This window comes from Zeus faber, assembly GCF_960531495.2.
Source record: "Zeus faber genome assembly, chromosome: 13".
Classification (NCBI taxonomy): Eukaryota; Metazoa; Chordata; class Actinopteri; order Zeiformes; family Zeidae; genus Zeus; species Zeus faber.
The window spans coordinates 13,898,273-13,919,622 of NC_137198.1; the positions used below are offsets into that span (position 1 = coordinate 13,898,273).

Sequence of the window (21,350 nt, forward strand, 5' to 3'; positions counted from 1 at the left end):
ACAGTGGGTTTTCTTTTCTACAATCTCTTCTCGCCTTTTTGTCCGTACGATTCAAAATGTGTTGCACAGCGGCAGCGATGCAGGTGTCCATGTTTGATATATACACACGCGTAAAAAAAACATTTTTGCCGTAAGTGATATGTGGATTGAAGTTTCTGTCTCTTGGCATCGGTTACAAAACCCTAATGATGTATTTCCAGGGCAAAGCAACACGATGAAGATGCATAAAGATGTGCAGTGATGTGAAGATTCAAGAGGTTTACTTGTGTGTGACAAATACACCTCTTGAATCGCGAAGCCTGTTGACGGTCATGTGAGCTGATGACTGGGGTTCTTAAATGCACAAAGGATCATGCTGCTGCTGATGATGATGATGCTGATGATGATGATGATGATGCTGCTGATGATGATGATGCTGCTGATGATGATGATGATGCTGATGATGATGATTATGATGCTGCTGATGCTGATGCTGCTGCCGATGCCTCCTACACTTACTTTCAAAGTATGTAAAGTTAACTTTCGAGGAAGTATGAGGGAAGTGTTTAATTTATGGCACGCACTATCTGTCTATCCGTCCTATTTCTACAAATATTTACAGAAAGTAAAATGTAAAAACGGCCAAAGACTAAACGGTGCACAGTACCGTGCTGAATGTATGGGACGTATGGGAAAGCTCCACCGCGTACACACATTTATTGATCTGTTTAATTTTATTGTTCTTCTGCATTTGCCGAAGTCATGAATTTCTATTGGCTACATTTTAATTTTGTAAAAAAAAAAAATTGTTTTGTTTTTATTTTGTCTTGTATTTATCTTAATGTTGAATCTTAATATTGAATGAAACGTGAGAAAAGGAACCCGGAAGTGTGTCTGCATCTCGCTCCTGATTGGCCGACGGGCCGGCGGCCCGTGGGTCGGCGTCATGTCCAAAATGAAACCGGTAGTTTGGCCTCAGGTGGTGTTACTTGGAGACTCCATCACTCAGGTTGATATTTAATAGTATTGACGGTATTAATACTATTTCACAAGTCAGTACGAGCATCAGCTTGAATCACGATTCGTTCTTGTTATTCAGCTCTGCATTACAGTCGCCTCTGTGGCGGCTAGCGTTAGCGGCTGGCGGCTACAGCCCGTAGTGCGAATAAACGGCGGCTGTGGTGTTTGTTTTCACGACTTAACTGCTGTTTAACGTTTCAGTTTGCGTTCCAAGCCAATGGGTGGGGCTCAGAAATCGCCAACAAGTTAGCTGGGTGAGTAGCAGTTCCCGAATGGCTGTTATTATTGAGAATCTTCATTTGTGTGGCATTTCCTCCACAACATGCAACTCAACGCGCTTTACATGAATCAGAGGCAACCCACTGAAAACGACAGTAATATTAAAGTGCAATGTGTAAACATTTTAACGTAAAGCACCTTTCGCACACAGCGTGCAACGATAACGAAGATAGAGTGTAAATAAAAACGTATGTAAAAGGTAGTTCTTGCTTACGTTAAGGGTTTCCTTATTGTTTTTACGGTAGCGCGCCCAGACATGGTTGAGGTCTCGTTAGAACCGCGATGTTTCCGACGTCTCGTCGTTTCGAGTTCGATCAATGCCGGTGTACATTTTGGAGAAGTCACTGGACCAGAAGTAAGAGGACCGCCCGGACGACTTGGTTCGTTTCAGGGAGCCGGCCGCTTTGTTATCGCAAACCGATGTTCTACGAGTCCCGTTTCACATTCGGAGGGCTGCACTGCGTACGCCGCGTTAGCGGTTGCTCCGCCAGACGAGCAACCAGAGGACGACAGACCGGTGGAGCCGATGCGGCGTTCAAGGGAAACTCGGGCCGCGTTTCAGAGAACCAGGAAAACTGTAATACATACCAAACGCGCCTATCTGGACCCGTGTATTGCTGCCTGCAGTTATACTTTAGTTGTTGATATTGGTAAAAAAAAAAAATAAATACAATTCATGTATACATTGGTGCAGCAGCAATGTATACTCCTCCAATGGTGCTTAAACATGAAAAACTGATTGCAGTTTGTGCATTTCTCACCCTTAGAAAATGTGACGTCGTGAACAGAGGACTGTCGGGCTACAACTCCAGATGGGCGAAGATTCTGCTGCCTCGACTCTTCCCCAGCGGAGGCCCAGGCAACAACAACAACAACAACATAGTGGCTGTCACAGTCTTTTTTGGCGCCAATGACTGCGCTCTGGAAGGTACATTTTATACGGTGTAACCTTCTGATATTTTTTTAAAGGAGGCGTTTTTTACCCCCCCCCCCCCCCCCCAAATAATATACTGTTTTAAGTATTTCCAAGGAGATTCAAGCCAAGCATTAATGGCTGATATTCTGCAACAGAGATTTAAACTAAAGTGAAATTCGTGTGTGCATGAAATCAGAAGCCGCCACAAAAAGTTTTTACGTTATTGAAACTCCCGTTATGACATTTGCTCAAATGCTTTAAAACACCACTTAGAATATGGTTGTTTTTGATTTACAAAACAGAAATGTTGCGGGTTTTTTTTGCTTCCAGACAAGAACCCCCGGCAGCACGTCCCTTTGCCTGAATACTCAGAGAACCTAAAGGACATCGTCCGGCATCTGGCCTCAGTCGGGGTATCTGCAGACAAAGTCATCCTCATCAGTCCCCCTCCTCTTCACGAGCCTGCGTGGGAAAAGGAGTGCCGTCTGAAAGGTGGTGTTCCAGTACTTTATTATTTGATCCCTTTTATCTCGCTTATCAACTTACATAGATCCTGAGAATTTGTGCATTGTTTCTCACCTTTCCTCCCAGGATCCCCTCTGAACCGTCTGAACCCCGTCACAGGGCAGTACGCCCAGGCCTGTGTTCAGGCTGCGGGTCAGTGCGGGGCAGAAATCCTCGACCTGTGGACGCTGATGCAGAAAGATGGACAGGTGAGAAATGTCCAGAGGTTGTCCGTTCAAACAAATGCCGCCGCCACCACCACCATTACCTTGGTTTTTTATACCGGTTTCAAAGCAATGCTTTTATTTTAATTTTTTTTATAACTAATTAAAATTTTCTTAATGTATACCAGAAAAGCAGTACATTAAAAAAAAAAATGCTTTAGGATTAGGCGTTTTCGCACTGAATAGTTCTGGGGACTCCCAGAGGGGAACTAGGACGGTCCTCCAAGAACTAGAAACCTTCAAAGGCGTCTTTTCTTCTGGTTGAATCCGCCTCGCTAATAGGAACTCTGAAGTGACTTAAGCCAACGGGGTTTCAGCATGAGTTCCGTGCTTTATTTACTTCATAACTTTCACCTTATCTGTCCATTAAGATCGGTTTCTGAATAAATTTGAGTCAAGAAATTAGCGATCCGGCTGCTCCATCTTCACTCATATTAGATCTACAAGACATCATTCAAAAGTAAGTTCCGACTTTCGTAAGGTACAGGCTCGCATCGGGACAGCGCACAGGGATTATGGGGCGCACATTAACTCGTTTAATTAACGTTGGAAAATAAAAGGAAATGAATAAATCTACAGTCAAAATACTTACTTTTATTGGTTAGGGATTATTTCCTGGGCTGGTCCACACCTACAGCGATGCAACTCACGCGGGCGGACTGTCCTCAGTGGGCCGGGGGCGAGGGACTGTGCCCTTACATCTAGACCAATCTCCATGCACCTACGTCACTCAAAGTTCCTCTTGTGCCGGTTTGGCCCTGCCCTGGGGTAGAAGCTAAAGAAAAGTTCCTCAAAACTGAGTTCTAAGGAACGACAATCTTTTGCTAGTTACTGCAGTGGCGGCACAGAAGGGAGGGTTCCTCCAAAGGTTTTAGATTTACGAAAAAGGCTCCTGCAGTGCCAAAATGGTCAAATTTCAGTGTCACAGCAGGTCGTATTAATGAAAGGCAATAACAAAGTGACAATTTTGTAATAAACCTGAGGATCACCTGGAAGACAATATACAGTAAAGCTAAAGATTAATTTGAAGATAAAGATAGGTTTATTTTATCGTACATTCCCTAACATAAAGAATAAGAAGGGCTATTACAATAGTCCTAGAACTACCAAAATAATAAAACCATCCTAGAAACAAACTAAATTAAAAATTTGAAACAAAATTTAAAAACTCTCCACCTACTCTTTTAAAGAATGACTTTAAAATAGTAGGAATTACTAACTAAAAATTACATGACACATTGACTCTTACAGCAAATAAAAATTAACATTTTCGGTATGTATCAAAATTTGACATTAGAAGGCAGACTATGGAATTCAAGTTGATTCTAGAAAATGAAAATAAATTCAAATGTAATATGGATAGATTGTACTGCTTCTGTCAAACAGTTGAGTGGGACAAATGAAAATCATAAATGTATGATTTTGAATTGTATTTTATTATTTTTCTCTTGTTTCTCAGGACTACTCTGTGTACCTGTCTGATGGCCTGCATCTCTCAGACGAGGGAAACCAGTTTGTGTCCCGGCACGTGTGGAGGCTGCTGGAGAGTCGAGTGGCCACTCTGCCGTTCACCCTGCCCTACTGGGGAGACGTGGACCCCCAAAACCCCAAGAGCACTCTGCTCTGCGACCCGTGAAGACGCAACCAAACTCCTTTACACCACTGGTTCAAGGCACCTCCACGTGCTTTGGTAGTGAACGCGTATAAAGCACACGATTCCCTGAAATCCCGAGAATACGTTGGACTTGAAATCTTGTGAACAGATGAAACGGAGACTTTGGGTGAGGGAGGGTGAAAATGTATGTGAAACGATTACTCAAATAAAGCTTTTATTTTTATATATGCTGTCAATTCAAGTAAGATCTAGTGTCTTAATGATCAATGTTGATGGAGGACAAGATGGCTGCTTTTGGCTGGGATCTAAAAAGGAAATGGAATCTAAAACTGCATGATCGGCAGCCGTTAAAATTCCCGGTTATTATAGGCATTGCTGTTGCATTTTTATTTTATTGTTTTGCCATTGTGTCCCTTGACTTTGCTAGCTAGCTCATTACCGCACTGCAAAACTACACAGGACATTTGGGGGTGACCATGAGTTAAATGGACTGATGGTAGGTAGGGTTTGACAGTGTCTCCATGCTGTAAAGTCAAATAATTAAGATAATACAACAGTCTCAAGTTTACTTTTAAGATATTTAATAGGTTATATTCTCCAGACAGTAGTCAAGGGCAAAGGGTCAAATTATACAACCCTCACGCTTAAACAAACAAAAATACAAAATGAAATATGTACACAAAGATAAAAGCACACTATGTTCACTCTGGTAAAATGAAATGCAGTAGAAAATAAAAAAGCACAAAATAGGACAATACTAAGTGTATACTAGTGAGCGGTTAATCTGTCACACTACAATATTTAATTTCTGGTCAACAGAATATGGTTGCAAATAGTTTTACTCTAATCAGTGAAACAGTAACTGACCTTTGAGGCAATGAAGATCGGTCAAGGTTTCTGATATTACATTTAACATTTCTAATCTTTTTTTTCCTCCCCTGGTAACAAGACATTAAAGCTGTTACAGCACTGGTGCAGATTAAATGTGAACCAAGCAATCAAAACGGCTTAAAATTGCATTAAAACAACCATCGTCTTTCAGGGTAGATGACAAAAACTCTAGAATGCCTTCAGGGAACCGGTCCCTCTTCAGACAAATTGCACATGGCTTCATAAAAGCAGATTCAAGAATTGGACTTGGTGGTTGACCTTGAATGCTCTGGTAAATTAACTTTAAAAAAAAAGGCACAATATTATACCTGACAGCAGTCATTGGCATTAAGAGACAACTCGAGTGCACTTAACTTACCACTCAGCTCACCGGAGTGCGAAAACATAACGCGTTGGTGGAGGGAAAACGAAATAAAAAGGCATCATCTAACTTACATGTTCCCTCAAAGTATATTTGTGCCGGCGACGCCGGCCCCTCAGCACTCCGTCTCCTTGGTTTCAATGCAGTCCTGTCTGTGGAGGCGCGGCCGCTCCCGCGCCAGGCTCTGCCTTCTCAGATCCTCGTAGGAGGACTTCGTAGCCGACGAGGAGGCTCCTGCGGTTGTGCAGCTTTCCTCCTCGCCCGGGTGAGAGTCGCTGCTGGTGTCCTCCTGGATGGTGTCCATCCAGCCCCCCCCACCGCTGGCCGGGGTGAGGTCGCAGCTCGGGCCTGGGGCCGGGGTGCTGCCGCCCGCCGCCGCCGCGAGGTGCGGCCCCGCCTGGCTCTGCTGCTGCTGGAGGGGGGGTTGCGGTGCATGCTGGGAGGAGGGCGCGGTCCGGGCGACGCAGGAGGAGGGAGGCAGAGGAGGTTTGACGCTGCGCATGGGCACTGACTCGAAGCCGCTCAGCATCTCTTGACTCTGTGGAGCGGAGAGGGAGCGATGAGGGGAGCGGCGAGGCCGGCGGCGCTCTGGACCGAGGTTTTCGAATCCCCTCCATCTTTTTGACTTCATGTCATTCCCGCTTTATTCTATTGGTTTACCATGCAGTTGTCTTTTATGGTATACAGGGCGAAATGCACGGTTATTTTCGAGACGCTTTTACATGATCGATGCATCTTATCAGTTTAACTTGTTCAATTATACAGCGGAACTTCATGACATCAAACAATGTGTCAGGAGTTTTCAGGGTTTTTTTTTTACATAAAACTCAATAGAGGGTGGCATGGTGGTGCAGTGCTTAGCTCTGTCGCCTCACAGCAAGAGGGTTGCATGTTCTCCCTGTGCGGGTTTTCTCCGGGTACTCCGGTTTCCTCCCACATTCCAAAGCCATGCAGGTTAGGTTAATCCATGACTCTAAAATTCCCCGTAGGTGTCAATGTGAGCGTGCATGGTTGTTCGTCTCTGTATGTGGGCCCTGTGATAGACTGGCGAAAAAAAAAAAAAAAAAAAAGTAGACAAACTCAACTTTGCTTTCCACTTATTCTGATGAATAATGAAAACAACATTCAAGACGTCCAATGTTTAAACCAAAGTGCATGCACTGCTGCCTCACAGCAAGAAGGTCCTGGGTTCGATTCCCGCCTGGGGCGCTGTTGGCACCTTGCTCCGGCGGGTTATCTCCCAAATAGGAGCCTTTCTATGTGGAGTTTGCATGTTCTCCCCGTGCTCACATGGGGTTTCCTCCACCTAACGTCAGCAAGGACCCCCACCAAAAACATGCACACATCATTGTCTGACAGCTAAAACAGGTATATAGAACCTAACTCGCTCTATATGTAAATCTTGTGATTATAATCACAGTTCGCGTTATCCGGTGATTGCTGGTTTTTGGTGGATACTTGGTACCAGGTCCCTGGGCGCGTCAACAAATGCTGCCCACTGCTGGGCAGGCCTCTGCATTTAACCATGGGTTAAATGCAGAGGCCTCATTTCACCGGCCACCATCCAAAGCATGTGCGTGTGTTGTAGTGTGGTGTGTTGTGTGATAATTAAAAAGATTCTTCTTCTTCTACTAAAGTGCAATATGAGGCACGCATGATACCTTCTTCCTTCAAACATGGTAGTGAATGAGAAAAATATGATTAGAGCTGCCCCCCTGTAACTGAATTTAATTCCAATAAGTAACCAGTATTATGTTAAATTTCTCACAGTGATGACAAACGAAACTGTGAAAATAGGATTTTGTCTGCATCTGTCAATACCGCTTGTAAACGACATACAGTGTGTATGTCGTTTACAAGCGGATCCTGACCGCTCCGTTCGGTCACACCACTAATCACGATCGACATGGATGACAGACGACTCCCCCCATCTGGCAGGAAAAATCCGAGCACTGAAACGGTGTAAGTGCAGCGCACCGTGTTCTGAAACTGGAGCGGATGGAGAGAGGGCGGATGCTCTCTCTCCCTCTCAGAGCTGTCGAGTACCCACTTGTGATCGGATCTCATTTCCCCGCTCTATATGCAAATCTTGTGATTATAAATCACAGTTTGCATTATCGGGTAATTGCTGGTTTTTGACCGGGAAAATTTGCTCAAGTCGGACATATTTATGTTAATTAAAGCACCTGCACTTGTTACTTATCGTTCAAGAAGGTAAAATATTTGATTTTGAACTGTAATATTTATTTATTTTTAAAATAGGTTAACTGGCGGGACTTGTTTTATTTTGAATAGTCAATAAAATATATAACACTCTATATAGCCTGCCTATTAATTGTTATCAAGCTCCATAAAACAGATTTTTGAATTGGAATTTCTCCCATTTGCCCGGGACATTGAAATCTTCCAGGACACGTGGGCCGGCACCAATTTGTTCTAACGGAAACTCTGATTATAATACAGCATTGTATGATTATTATTATCTCATAGAGAGAGATTTAGATTGACTTTATTTCCTTCGTTTCTGACTTGTATGGAAAATCAAAAACGTAAACCCAACTCTGTGGATTTATCGCGATCGCCAATTGGAGTTTATCGCGATCGCCCAAGTCTGTGAATAACCTCAATCCAACATGAGTGGAGTTAGTGAAAAAAATGGAGGGTTCTCTCAGTCTATACCTGATCAAAATAAAAAGCACCCATCAGAACACTGCGCAGACAGCCGTAAGAAAAACATCAACATCCTTGTGCTATGACAGTGGCTCAAACAGCAACAGATGCAAACTTAAAAATGTTTACACACTCCCCATCCCATCATACAAAAGACAACAAGGTGCACCCCCTCCCTCCCTCCCTCCTCTCAAAACACGCACTGTGCATTCCTGCTTCATTGATGACATCTCTGATCAGATGGGACAGCAGTGCTGGGGTGTGTGTATGAGAGTTGTCCCGTTACAGATACAAGCCAAAGTTTTTTTTGTTTTGTTTTTTGCAGCTGTAGCCTGCATAGATTTATCTTAATACGCGAGGTGACGCTTCTGCTTTAGTGCTTTATAAAGTTGGCCGTGTTAAAATTCCAGTGCTGGTACCGTCTCTTGATACATTTGCTTTACAAATATCGCATTTTTTTTTTTTTTTTTTTTTTTTTTTAATAAATAAATAAATAAATAAATAAAGCAATAAAATTAAAAAAATTATTATTATTAAAGAGCTTCTGTTCAGCTTTTCTCCACCTGTAGTGGGAAGTATTCCCACATTGTGACAACTCCCACACACACACGCACACCGTGCTGAACGCCAGCGTGTTGTCATGGAACCGTTCGGCCATGCGGTAACAACACGTGTGGCCTACTTTACTCCTCGTCACGTTATGTCGGAACAGTGCGTCCATTATCATTTAAGGTAGATTTGTGAGAGGAACCGATTCATACAGCGTTTTCTTTGCGGCTGGGTATTGGATCTGTGCCATCTCTAGGGTGTGTGTGTTTACATACATCCAGCTGAGGAACTGACCTCTGGTACCGGCTTCCTTCTATTGTCTGTAACATGAGAGCCACAGCCGACTCGCCGTGCTTTGGAAATGACAAACCAGATCAGTGATGACATCAAGCAATAAGGGAGTGCAGGAGTATTGGGCGTGTACAGCCACGGACCATGCACTCTGCTGGACCCCAGCGCATCACAACACCAAGCCAAGGCACACGCACTCACCTAAGGCAGGAGCTCTACTACAAACTTCCACCATCTGCTGCAGTTTCAATGAGAATAAGAGGGGCCAAGGCAGAGAGGAGTGGACAGGTCATTTGGAACCATCGCTATCCTGACCGATCATTTGATTCAATTTAGGTTCCGCACCAAATCAAAAATCAAAGTGTTGTCCTTGACCCCGGCAGTTGACTTAATTTTGGTCTAGAACTGGCAGCATTGCAGTACAGTGATGTTGCACGAAAATGTAAAACTCCATTTAAAATCACTAAAGGATGTATCTGAATAAGCCAAACAACATTGTGGATTAAACAAAGTAAACCTCAATCTGAGTTTAAGCGCCGTGTGGCCACGCCCATGCCTTCATCATTTCGCTCAATATCATCAGATGTTAAACAGGAGTTGTGAGGTTGCCGTATTAGTCTTGTTAGTGTGGCTGCGAGTTTAATGGAAGCAATGAAGAACATATTTGCAAGAAGACTCACAGTGGGCGTGCAGAAGAAGGTCTTGGTTTGCTGCGCGTACTGCTGGTCCAGGCGCTTGTCCTGTGGAGAAACAGAGCTTTCAACACTGAGCTTTCAAAGGTGCATGCAAGGTATCAGGAAATGACATTTGAAAGTATACTTTACTACTTTTTGGCCCAAATTTTCATGAAATTTGTGTCTCATACTCAATTAAATAGTGCGGCTATGCATTTGGTACAGGGCAGAAATTAAGTGTTACGTAGAAGAACTTGACAAAAATCAATTAAAAGATCCCAATATTTGTCATATTGAATATAAGACGATCGATGTTGAACGATGTTCCTTAAAGGACCTGCAGACACTGATGATTTTCTCTTACCTTAACTTATGATATTCCTCTCATGACACAAGTTATGACATTAGAATGAGGTTTTTTATTTTGTTTTTTTTTGAAAATACTGCTACGTTAAGTGTTTCTTACCACGCAGTGAACCAAGATACTGAGGGGAATCCAGAAAACAAGGGAGAACACCACGACGGAGCCGACGATGTTGTCTGCCAGGAACTTCCCTGACGTCCCAAAGAGACAGAAGAATAACAAGGCAATCACTTAAATACGCAGTATAACTCATGCAAGTGTTGTACTGTTTCAGTTTAAGGCAATGAAGTGCAGTTACCAAACGTGTTTATGTCGAGCTTGTCTATGAAATCCCACAACCTCTCGATCACGTCCTGCACCTGCTTCATGCACTTCCCCTGGAAGGTGACAAAGAGCACACGCAGCGGTCGACTCGGCCCCACGTTCACATCTGTACTTTGTCATCTTTTAAGTCTGCTTTGAAATGGAAGGCGTCGGGATAAGAGCGGGTGACTCACGCCCCCGTCGCAGAAGCCCACAGTGCAGGGTTTTCCTTTGCGCAGGTACAGGAAGCTCCCGTCCTTGTGAGTGAAGGGTTTGCAGGCTCCGTCCTCGCCCCGGCAGCACACTTTGCAAGAATTATCAGTCTCTGCAAAAAGGACGTTCAACACAAAAATGTTAGCATTGACTGTAAGCAAGCAAACCTTTATTTTTATTTATATTGCACTTTATACTTACATTTCGTATCGTCTGCAATTTATTCACAGACAGCTGGTATTAATTCCTCTTTCTTTTAAAACATTTGTTTGCCGAGTTACGCAGATGGGGGGCGGTTTGAATTCTAATGTGTCTCAACGTAGTACTGAGGCACAAATTTAAACGCTCGTTTCAGGTCCTCTGAATCGGAACACTCACAAAGAGTTGTCTTATTTCACAGTTTGTGTGGGAGTAGATACAGAGACCAAAATGTATGTGCACAAGCACTGACAAAGTGAGTTCTGCATAAAAGGTCCCCTTTAGAGACAAAATCCAAAGTCATTAAAACATGAATGTATTTTTGAGCAAAACAATTATCGACGTCACTACATCGACATGAGACTTCAATGTTGACATGCCTTATAGCTGATTTTGTAATTATGACTTTGTGGTCACCTAGCCACCTCATACCATTACAAGCACAGGACTGAAGGTTCTGCGTGGCCTCGCAGAACGGGTTGCACTCTCCCTCGTGGCACAGGCCGTTGTCAACGCAGATAGTGTTGTCGGGGGCGTTTTCGGGAGGAGGACACGCGCTGCTGTCACCTTCAACACACAGGAAAGGTCAAGAGGTCAGGTGACTCCAGACGGAGGACCAACCTAAACTGTGATGTATCTCGGGTTGCACGCAGAGGCATCGCTGCCCTGTAACTACTAGGGCGGTGGATGCAAGTTGTGCACCGTTTGTTTTTGTGACATCTTTCTTAAAATATCACCTTACTGATTTATTGTAATTGGAAACATTTGACAAAGTATGTGGTGAAATTATTATAATATATCAATTTTTAACAGCTATTACTACTGCAACTTTCCACCGGAAACAATCGATAGAACATGCAGTGAGAGACTTTGGATTGGAGTTCTCTGTATACTGGCAGGGGTAATGCTATTCCAGAAGACGTGACGGCAGCTTATGTATTACAAATATTAATAAGAGAGTTATGTCCCATACATAAAGAGAATGCGACAGATTGTAGGTGCAACACCGACAATGGACCAACTCATGTTGACTTTGTATAGCCTAGCCAGATCAAGGTTAAAGAAATCACCAGAGTTTTGTCTCGTGACCTGTGGGGCGGACCTACGTGCCGAGCCATCCCGTTCAGCGTTAATTCAACCAAACCGAGGCCAAACATACGCCTTTCGCTGTCGTCCGTGTGCATCGTGTAGCTCACCTGTGCATCTGGACATGCCCTTACAGGTCGCACTGATCGGTTCCTGGCACTTCTTCCCCGCCTGCTCAAACTTGCAATTCTTACAACAAGGGCTGTTCCTGTCGCTGCGGGACCAACGGTACAAGAGGAGCTCTGAGTGCTTTTAAAGTTGACATCCATGAAATAGTCGTTGTCGGGTGGATTACAGTCAAAGTCCCACAATTCCATTTGCAACTAACATTCAAGGGTTGGTGGGGATATTTTTAAAATGCACAACACAAATACATTGAATGGCTGTTTGTTGAAGGTGCCACCTAAATAAAAGTGTCAAATATAGGATTACAAATAAACATTACAGATTACAACTTGAGGTAACTTTACACTTAAGTCAAAAATGTATCGAAGCAGTTCCCACTGAATAGAGCACAGAAGCTCCAACCTGCAGGTGTCCTTTCAAGTTGTGTGTGGCGTGTATGTTACAGTGCGTACCTGCACTGCGCTGTGCGTTTGAACTTGCAGTCTGCCGTGCAGCAGAAATCGTCGTTGAGGTGGAGCAGCCCGGGGTCGCAATCCTCGCCCTCCTCCACCCGGGAATTCCCGCACACTTTGCTGTTCCTCTCCTTGAAGCACTGCGGTGCCTTGAAGCTCAACGACTTCCCGATGGAAATCTTACTACAGTTGGAGAACCGCTAGGGTAGGTAAGGAGGGAGAGAGATGTGGAGTGAGGTAAAAAAACAATAATATGGCTCAGATTTAGATTACACAAAAAAAATAGGAAACGTAGGAAACGTGGTTATACAAAAAAGACCATTTTATTCCGGGATGACATTAAATAAGCCCAGCGGCAGACCTGCCAACCTGCACACATGTTGTGTACCAACCACGCAATTCTTGGTCAAAATAAGCAGGTACGAAATGCCAGCTGAAACTACGCCGTACAAATACAAAAATATACAAAACCTGACATTTATTTGGTATTTAAACAAGGTCCCTGGGTTTGGACCGGATGCTACGACCTGTGGTTCCGTAAGTCCTCCCCTCGCTTCTCGCTCACTCAACTGCTCACAACGCAGCGGAAGTTTGTTAATTTGTAAATATAGTCAGCCGTAGTAGCTCGCACACGATGTGATGAGCCTCATTAAGAGACAGCTGCGGTGTGAATAACTGATGGAGTCATTTAGCGCGTATTAAAATACACCAACTGTGTATTTTGAGTACACAGTTGGTGTACTCAAAATATTTTCCCAAGGTTGGCAGGTCTGCAGCAGTCTTTTCTAATAATAATAATACGTTTTCTGGAGTATTCTATTTTAACATAATTAATATGCAAAGACTTTAACAGTGTTACTATAAAGGTTGCCTACTAAGAGGCATAGTCATTGATAAATTGACTATTCAATGTCCAAAAGAAGGCAAATACACCAATACAACATTATGTTAGCATTGGGCGAGGGGAAAATAATATGTATATTAATAATTCATATTTATATTAAAGCGGCCAATGACAGAGAGCGGACCTTGTTGTTGTAGTGATCCCCGCTCACAGCGATAGGGTACATGACAAACTTCCCCCCTTGGTCGTCGTTCGGGGCACAGTAGGCGATATTGTCAGGGTCGTGCTCTGCTCCAAAGTTGTGGCCGAGCTCATGGGTGGTGACGAGGTCGGCCTCCTGGTGACACACACACACACACACACACACACACACACGAGTGCATATATATCATGTCAAAATATCAACTGTTTCTCGACACATGTATACAGCTTAAAGTATAGATAATCCTGAAAAAAAACTGGTTTCCAGCAGGTTTGAAGCTGTCGCCATGGTGAAGGATGTTCCGAAAGGTAAAGAAGCGCCACAGCAGCTCTCAGAGCAGTGAGATCAGCACCAAAAGCAAGGCACACACACACACACACACACACACACACACACACACACACACACACACACACACACACACACACACACACACACACACACACACACACACACACACACACACACACACACACACAATATCGGTGGTATGTGATATAAAGCACTTATCACTGGCACAATATTTGTAATATTAAAATTCAGAAAACATGAAACTCCATACACAACAGTGGATTCTGGAAGATTGACTATTGCATTTCATCATCACAACATGATTTGCAAATAAAAAGGTAAAACTGACCTTTGTCAGAATGGTTTTCCCATAGTTCTTTGTGCTGGTCAAGCCAGTGTTGAGGTAACTGGGCTTCTTGGCAGAAGCAGATGGATAGTATGCTGCAAGACAAAAAGATGAAAAAAATAAACATTAACACCAAGAGTTTTCTTGAAAATTTTTTGAAGTCCCAAAAGAGCTGTCTATAAGAATCCTTATCTATTCATTATTGTTCTGTTAGAATTAAAAACACCTACAGGAGCCAGGTCAACACTTCATGTTACTTAAACACTTTGAAATTCTAAACCTTGAACAGTGTAACGTCACAAACAGAGCCGTAAGCATTCGATATTCGACAGAAACACCCAGAAGCATCCAGGATGAGCATCCATATTTCCACCGAAACACAATATCTCAATGTTGCAGTTATGAATATATGACGCAGCATTGCCTCATAGAGTTTAAATGTCCTTACGACTGGGGCAGAGGCCCCCGAGGGCCAGGGCTTTGGATGGGGCCACATAAGCCAGCCCCAGGGTCCCTTCGTCAAAGTCCTGGTAGGTGAAGAGGTGGGCCAGGCACACGGTCGAGGCATTGTCCGCTATGTCTGCGCTGAATTGCTGAAGGACAAACAAACACATTCTTACTATTTACACTTTTCACTTCAATGGCTCCTCAATTCCAATATTCAGTGCCACCCCGAGCGGGGAGAGGGAGCGATTGGGGTGCCCATGATCGGCACGCCACAACAGAGTTTTAATTTTAGATAGGTGCGTAAGGAACTGTATGAAAGGAGACCGTGCGTAATGGGGACACCTTCTCCGTGACTCTCTCCCCGAAAACCCCCTCTCCATGCGTTATGCGCGGAAAATAATCTTAACGAGTCTGCGAGTCGTGCCCCGCTCCTCCATGCCCCGTCCCCACACTGGTTTTAGTTGTTTAATTTGGAGGAACAGGGCTCGGGGATTGGGGCCCACGAAGAGCCGTGTTCGCGGATAATGCACACATATAAAAATATATATATTTAGGATTCCCGTTATTTATAATTCCCCATTTAAATGTTCTCCCTGGGCATTTAGTAAGTTTCTGTCTGTGATGCATTGACTGACTGGGGGGGGGGGGGGGGGGGACACACACACGACTGTTCGACTTTCAGAATCTCAGTCGACTGACGGGTTTCCTACTGCTGATTCGACTCGTCAACTTTCAGGGGGCAGCCCTATACGGTTCATGAAAGCAAGATGACATCCTCAGAACAGGTTATATATTATAATATGTGACATAATATATACACACACTGCACTATACATTCAATGTTATCACTGCTAAAATGCCATTTTTCTTCTTATTTGAAATGACTTGCTTGTTTTAAATTGGAGATTCCACACCTTTATTTTAATTTCAGAATATGTTCAATCCAAACAAAGCTTATTACTAGCCACATCACATCCTAACATTTTGATATAACTTTAAAAGCCCCTAAAAAACAGTGGGAAACTCCCATCAACAACATTAAACTTAAAATATGATACATTTGAATAAGTTCATGATAAACGTATGCATTACATGTCAAACTAACTTTGGTCTAGGTGAAGGACTCTTTTGGATAAATAAGAGTCCTGCTGCACATCACAAGCCTCTCTACCACTAACACAGATCGTACACTAGGACTCCCTCTCTCTCTCTCCTGTTTCCCTCACCTCCAGAAGTCTCTTGACATCCCAGACCGCCTTTCCTTCTACCGGGCTGTTCTCCATGTTGTAGTGGACCCAGCGCCTGCCCGCTTGGCCGGAAGGCGGCTTGGTAGGCACCTTGTTGATTATGATCTTAAATTTGAAAAAATAAAATAAAAACACCCCAATTATGGAGGCAGATTAACTTTCATTTTTTGCTATTAATATTTCTAAAAGCACAAAGTTTGAATTGATTTTTGAATTCCAATGTAAAAAAAAATAAAAATAAAAAAAAAAGTTATTTCTATGAAATGTTAAAAGTGGAGAAAACACATTTTTTTCTTAAAATCACGTGTATTGAATCATTATTGAGACCACCATCGATTTACAGCATGGCCTCATCTAGACATGTCGGCTTGTGCTAAATTTGATGGATGGAGGATTATCAACCGTAGAAAGAGAAGAGGAGCACAGAATCTAGGAAATCAAGTTCATTGGGTCATTCAACACCATGTGACTCTCACAATCTTTCGCTGATGTCAGTAAATCAACGTTTGGAAGGGGCCAAGCTATATTTCTCTGTAGATAATGCTCCAAAGGTTCGAAGCCCACAATAGGCTCTGTATCTCAATTAGGGTCAGAGAGATTGGGGGGGAAAAAAGGACTCCGACACTAAATGAATGCATATCTTTTCAGTGACGGAGCCTGCGATTCATAGCGGGCACAAACAGGGCCTCCATTGATTCCCTGAGCCTGTGGAACAAATTAAATTAGTCCATGTGGCATGCACAAAAGCTTTCAGTGGCTCCTCATAAATGCGGCTCTCAGATTCAATAAGAACCAGCGTTATGCCTGAGCTTGTTTCAGGCAGCGACAGTTCATACAAAAGGAGCAGCATGCCGACTGGAGTGAGTACGGTCTGATGCTGCCCCCCACACACACACCACACGCGGACCTGCTGGATCTGGACTCCGTAGCCAGTGAATTCATCAGTCCAGGAGGTGTTTCTGTAGATGTCGTCAACTCGATCGATTAACTCAATCTGGTTTGAAGAAAAACACCAAAGACTTTGTGTCAATGTGGTGGAACAGCAATAGAGGGACCAACAGTATGAACATGAAATGACTTCATGTGAAGTACATCACATTGGAACCATTCAAATCATTCAGCCGGGGGAAAAACAAGTTAAAAAGTGGTTATCCATGAGATTATTTTATTTTGAAAACGTCATATTTGATACTTCATTTAGGAGGACCTCGATAAGAAACAGCCAGGGAAGAATGCACAGATGGCACTTGCAATGAGTGGAGAGCAGCCGCAGTGAGTCCATTGTATCGGTTACGGCCAATGAACATTCACACACACACACACACACACACACACACACACACACACCAGGTAGTTGAGAGTGATGCTCTCCTCTCCACGCCCCATGTGCGTGAAGAAGCGGTAGTCGGCCACCAGCAGCAGCGGACACGTGTTCTTCTTGTGGTTATGTGCCTGTCTCTTATCTCTGTGTAGGGAGTCTGCAGGGGGGAGACAGAGACACCGTCAGAGGGAAAGACACTGTAGGTTCAGCTGGAGAAGCACAGAGGGAGAAGTGGGTATTACCAGGGAACAAACATTACATGGTTATTTGACATATTTCACAAAAAGCATCGCCAGAGCTTCAGATCAGAACACAGAAGAACAATATTATTATATATTATACTCTATATTATTAATATAGAGGAAGGATTAAGGAGCGGACATGGCTGCTCACAGGCTCCTACTTGAAAGCATGTTTTGGGAAAATTAATTGCGATAACAGACTCCAGAGCAGCACACTGAGTGTTGAACCAAAGGTGTGTTTCTGGAGTATGTTCTAAAATAATACTCAAATAATGCATTCAGGTGGAACACAGAAATTGCTCGATGCATCGTATTTTAATAACTGAGGACTGTAACACAGGTCACTTGGTTTGCAGAACAAAGGCAGCGCTAAATCAGTTCACAGGCAAAACAAAAATAAGCCACGTTGCTAAATTTGAAAATGGGGCCATTACCAACAGGATAATAATGGAGCGTGCAACATGGCCTCGTTGATTAACCTTGCTGTGGCTTCATATATCGGTTCATATAAGCCCTCAACCAACTGTTCATTCACACTATACTTTATGGGGTGGTTTTGGAGACTCAGATTAGGCCAAATTTTAGACTGCATCTCATTTTTGATCTGGACTAAATGTAGTGGCCTTTCTCAGTCAGGGTTTACTATAGTCTGAGACTTGCCCTAGTTCTGATAAAAAAAATTAAAATTTAAAAAAAACTAATTTCCATAAGGAAGATTAGAACTAATCTAGGTCTAAGTGAAGGCTTAAATTAAACCTGGCCAGAGGCAGGTTTAATTTTGGATTGATGAATGTTGGTCGACCTTGACAACAAAGGAAATGGATTTTCAGGACCAGGAACAGGACCAGACAGAAGGAGCTGACTAGTCCATCACTACCTTAGTCTAGGACTCATTACTCTTACATTAAGCAACGTCTCAGAAAGGCATTTTTTAATTCTGGATTAATCTAAGTAGGATTAGCCTTGTTCTGATTTCGATTAAACCCTGTCTATAGGGTTTAATCTATTATATGTGACATAATCCACCCTTGTGTGCTGTGTTCAAATTGGGCGCGGCCGTCAAGGAGCAGCCATCACCTTGGTTTCATTACCTATAGGCATCCTTCTCTAGCTGCACTCACTCTCCTTCTCCTTTTTAAAATTAATTGAGCCCACACCGAAGTCTGAAGACAAGTGAGCTCACAACACATCCAGAGTATTAGCCGAGGAGGAGACCACCACACGCACCCTCCTGGCGCCCGCCCTGGTCCCTCCATGCGCCCTCCGGCAGCAGCTGCTGGGCGTCTGCATGGACGTAGCCGCACACCTTGGGCGAGGCGATGTGGCTGAGATTCCTGATGTCCTCGGAACGATAAACCAGCAGCCTGCCGTCGTGGGCAGAGTCTGTGAACCTCCACAGGGGCTGGAGCGATTGGAGAGAGGGAAGTTCTATTAGTTCAAAATAAGAGTGACAGTGACACTTTCGGTTCGTTTTTTTACACCGTGTCATCATGAGGCCTGTCGCTTTAAGAGATTGCATGGTGGGGAACGTGGGAGCCCTGTTTGTGCACGGCTAGAGGAGGGGGCTGAGAGGAGGACGCATGAGACGGGAGAGGACACTGCGTTACTATTTCTTCGGAGTTAGAATGCACCTGTCTACTACCTGTCAAAAGAACCCCCCCCAAGTGAAGCGCAAGTCCAAACGGTACTGCCCTCACGTTGTCTCTGTGGAAGGAAATCACCAACTGCTGGAGGTCCCCACTGCGAGCCAGCGGACGTCAGGCCAAGTTTTCACTGATGAGCAGCTTAGCTGGTTAGCTTAACATGGAGGCCAACTGATGCCACCTGGGACTAAAGCATAAGCATAGTGTAGATAGTATAGGTGACCCTTACCTCGACATTGTACTCCGACTCATCAGTGAGGATGTGGGCTGAAAACTCATCCCCATCTATGTGTGCCTGCACACGGGAATTCTCCTCCCCTGAAAAAAAACAAAATGACGGTAAAACAAATAAGGCGATGGCATTCAAAGCAGACGGTGCAGTTCCCCGCCGACTTCAAGTTAAGAGATTATTTGCACCACTTACCAACCACGTGTCCGGTGAAATAGTTCTGCAGCTGAACATCGTAGTTCTGCTCCGCTCCTTGTTTGTCAACAAACACAGCCTTGAAGTTCTCCGTGAACAGGTCCGTGTTTGTGGTCAAATACAGTTTGAAATTCCTGGAAGCAAAATGAAGACGCAACGCAACGCTTATTCACCTCTCCCGGCCCTCATCAGTACATCCCGCACTTTAGGGCGCTGCAGTACCTCTGCAGAGCTGTGAAGCTGACCAGGCGCTCCAGGTGGGACTGGGCACGGGCATCCCTCCTCCTCACAGAGTGCAGCTGGAGGCCCGTCCACGGCAGAACCTCGAAATCCGATAGGACGGAGCTCAGGGCCTCTGGAGAGTCCCGAGAACGGAAAAAGGAGGTTTGCACAAATACAAGGGTGGCGCCTGTGACATCAGACTCCAGCCACTAGATAGGCAAACTGTGACGGAACGATTGAAGGATTCATTCAGGCATTACAAAATTTAATTCAAGGCCTTTAAGTACTATTTAAGCACAATTATTTTTCCATTTTCAAGGTCTATAATCACGTTTCAATGTGTCATCTACTATTATAAGCCTTTATTTCCAAAAATGCTGGATTACATTTCCCTGTAATAATCGATGTCGTAAAAGCGATTCTGGAAAAAGTTTTATTACGTTACCCTTTTAATAACAAAACCAGGGAAGATACCACTTGACCCCCCCCCCCCCCCCCCCCCCCCGGCTCAAGCACTTCAGCACAAAATGGGCTATTTTCAAGGCATTCCAGTAGGTACTTTACATTTCCGAGGACGAATTTAAAGCACTTCAAGCACCTCAAGGACCTGCTAAGAACCCTGTAGACTATATAGCCACCCTTGTGTTGTCTAATTTAATGAAAAGCTTGTATTACAGATAATTTATCAGTCGAATTGTCTCTTCTTGTTTGGGTGGGGGAGAAGTTAGTATTTTTATAAATGTGTAAAAAAAAATGAAGGTTTGGTCTCACGTCAGTTCATGTGTCAATGTGATGAAACATAAATCGGAAATCGCCCTCCCTGAAACAAGCCAACGCGTACGGCTAGCTCGAACGTTTCCAAGTCGCAACTCACACATTCGCCGCCGTCGACTTCGTTTTTTACGCGTGCTTCGCCAACAACCCCTTCTCTACATTTCGGGCACCGTTTTGATTCGAGCGGAACGGCTTTAAAACCGAGCTCCGGCCGCTGGCCCGACCTGACGCTAGCGGCTAGCTGTGGACTTACCCAGCTCCGGGTCTCTTTCCTGGCTCCTATCCGTATTAGTTCTTGGTTTAACCGCACTGTTTACCAGGTAGGGACCCACCAAGGCATAAAACAATATGTACCTCATTGTAAAAAAAATAATAATAATAAAAAAAGGATAAATAAAATAACAACGAAGTAGCTCCGACGGCTGGTCTACGCTGACATGATCACAATAACATTGGCGGCGGCGGCACAGTGAGGTTAGCGGGCTCCACACGGAAGTGCTAGAGTGACTCAAGTCAAGGAGCGCGGCTGGTGTATTTCTAACGACGCTCCCGTTCGCAGTGTAGTATCAATTATAATAATTACTACAAAAAAAAAAAAGATAATAAAAAGGCCCATTTTGATCGTGGCTGTT

General features: G+C 44.0%; 2 protein-coding genes across 3 annotated transcripts; one reads left to right on the forward strand and one right to left on the reverse strand.

Moving 5' to 3' along the window:
• Nucleotides 1-925: 925 nt before the first annotated feature.
• Nucleotides 926-4,760, forward strand: iah1 (isoamyl acetate hydrolyzing esterase 1 (putative); the record flags this gene model as incomplete). Its single annotated transcript, XM_080011880.1, has 6 exons — nucleotides 926-988; nucleotides 1,201-1,253; nucleotides 2,046-2,206; nucleotides 2,525-2,686; nucleotides 2,786-2,907; nucleotides 4,382-4,760. 6 exons carry the CDS (start codon nucleotides 926-928, stop codon nucleotides 4,556-4,558), a joined length of 738 nt encoding a protein of 245 aa, XP_079868006.1. The 3' UTR covers nucleotides 4,559-4,760.
• A 341-nt stretch (nucleotides 4,761-5,101) lies between these two features.
• On the reverse strand, nucleotides 5,102-21,150 carry adam17a (ADAM metallopeptidase domain 17a). Of its 2 annotated transcripts, XM_080012112.1 has the most exons (20): nucleotides 20,972-21,150; nucleotides 19,945-20,077; nucleotides 19,723-19,856; nucleotides 19,528-19,616; nucleotides 18,883-19,057; nucleotides 17,440-17,570; nucleotides 17,000-17,086; nucleotides 16,072-16,197; nucleotides 14,847-14,991; nucleotides 14,402-14,493; nucleotides 13,744-13,896; nucleotides 12,716-12,915; nucleotides 12,248-12,351; nucleotides 11,484-11,618; nucleotides 10,835-10,965; nucleotides 10,636-10,714; nucleotides 10,440-10,528; nucleotides 9,980-10,039; nucleotides 9,303-9,361; nucleotides 6,173-6,327 (listed from the first exon to the last, which is right to left on the reverse strand). In XM_080012112.1, exons 1-20 carry the CDS (start codon nucleotides 21,075-21,077, stop codon nucleotides 6,312-6,314), a joined length of 2,244 nt encoding a protein of 747 aa, XP_079868238.1. In that variant the 5' UTR covers nucleotides 21,078-21,150; the 3' UTR covers nucleotides 6,173-6,311. The 2 variants fall into 2 exon arrangements, with proteins under 2 accessions (XP_079868237.1, XP_079868238.1); XM_080012111.1 differs by lacking the exon at nucleotides 9,303-9,361 and having other exon boundaries at nucleotides 5,102-6,327.
• Between the last annotated feature and the right edge of the window lie 200 nt (nucleotides 21,151-21,350).

Coding starts and splice junctions, on each gene's coding strand:
- adam17a (XM_080012111.1), bottom strand. CDS start 21,077: ATGAGGTACATATTGTTTTATGCCTTGGTGGGTCCCTACCTGGTAAAC. Junction 14,992..16,071: donor ATGTCAAGAGACTTCTGGAG/GTGAGGGAAACA, acceptor TTTGTCCTTCAG/CAATTCAGCGCAGACATAGC. Junction 10,966..11,483: donor TCAGTCCTGTGCTTGTAATG/GTATGAGGTGGC, acceptor TCCTTTTTGCAG/AGACTGATAATTCTTGCAAA.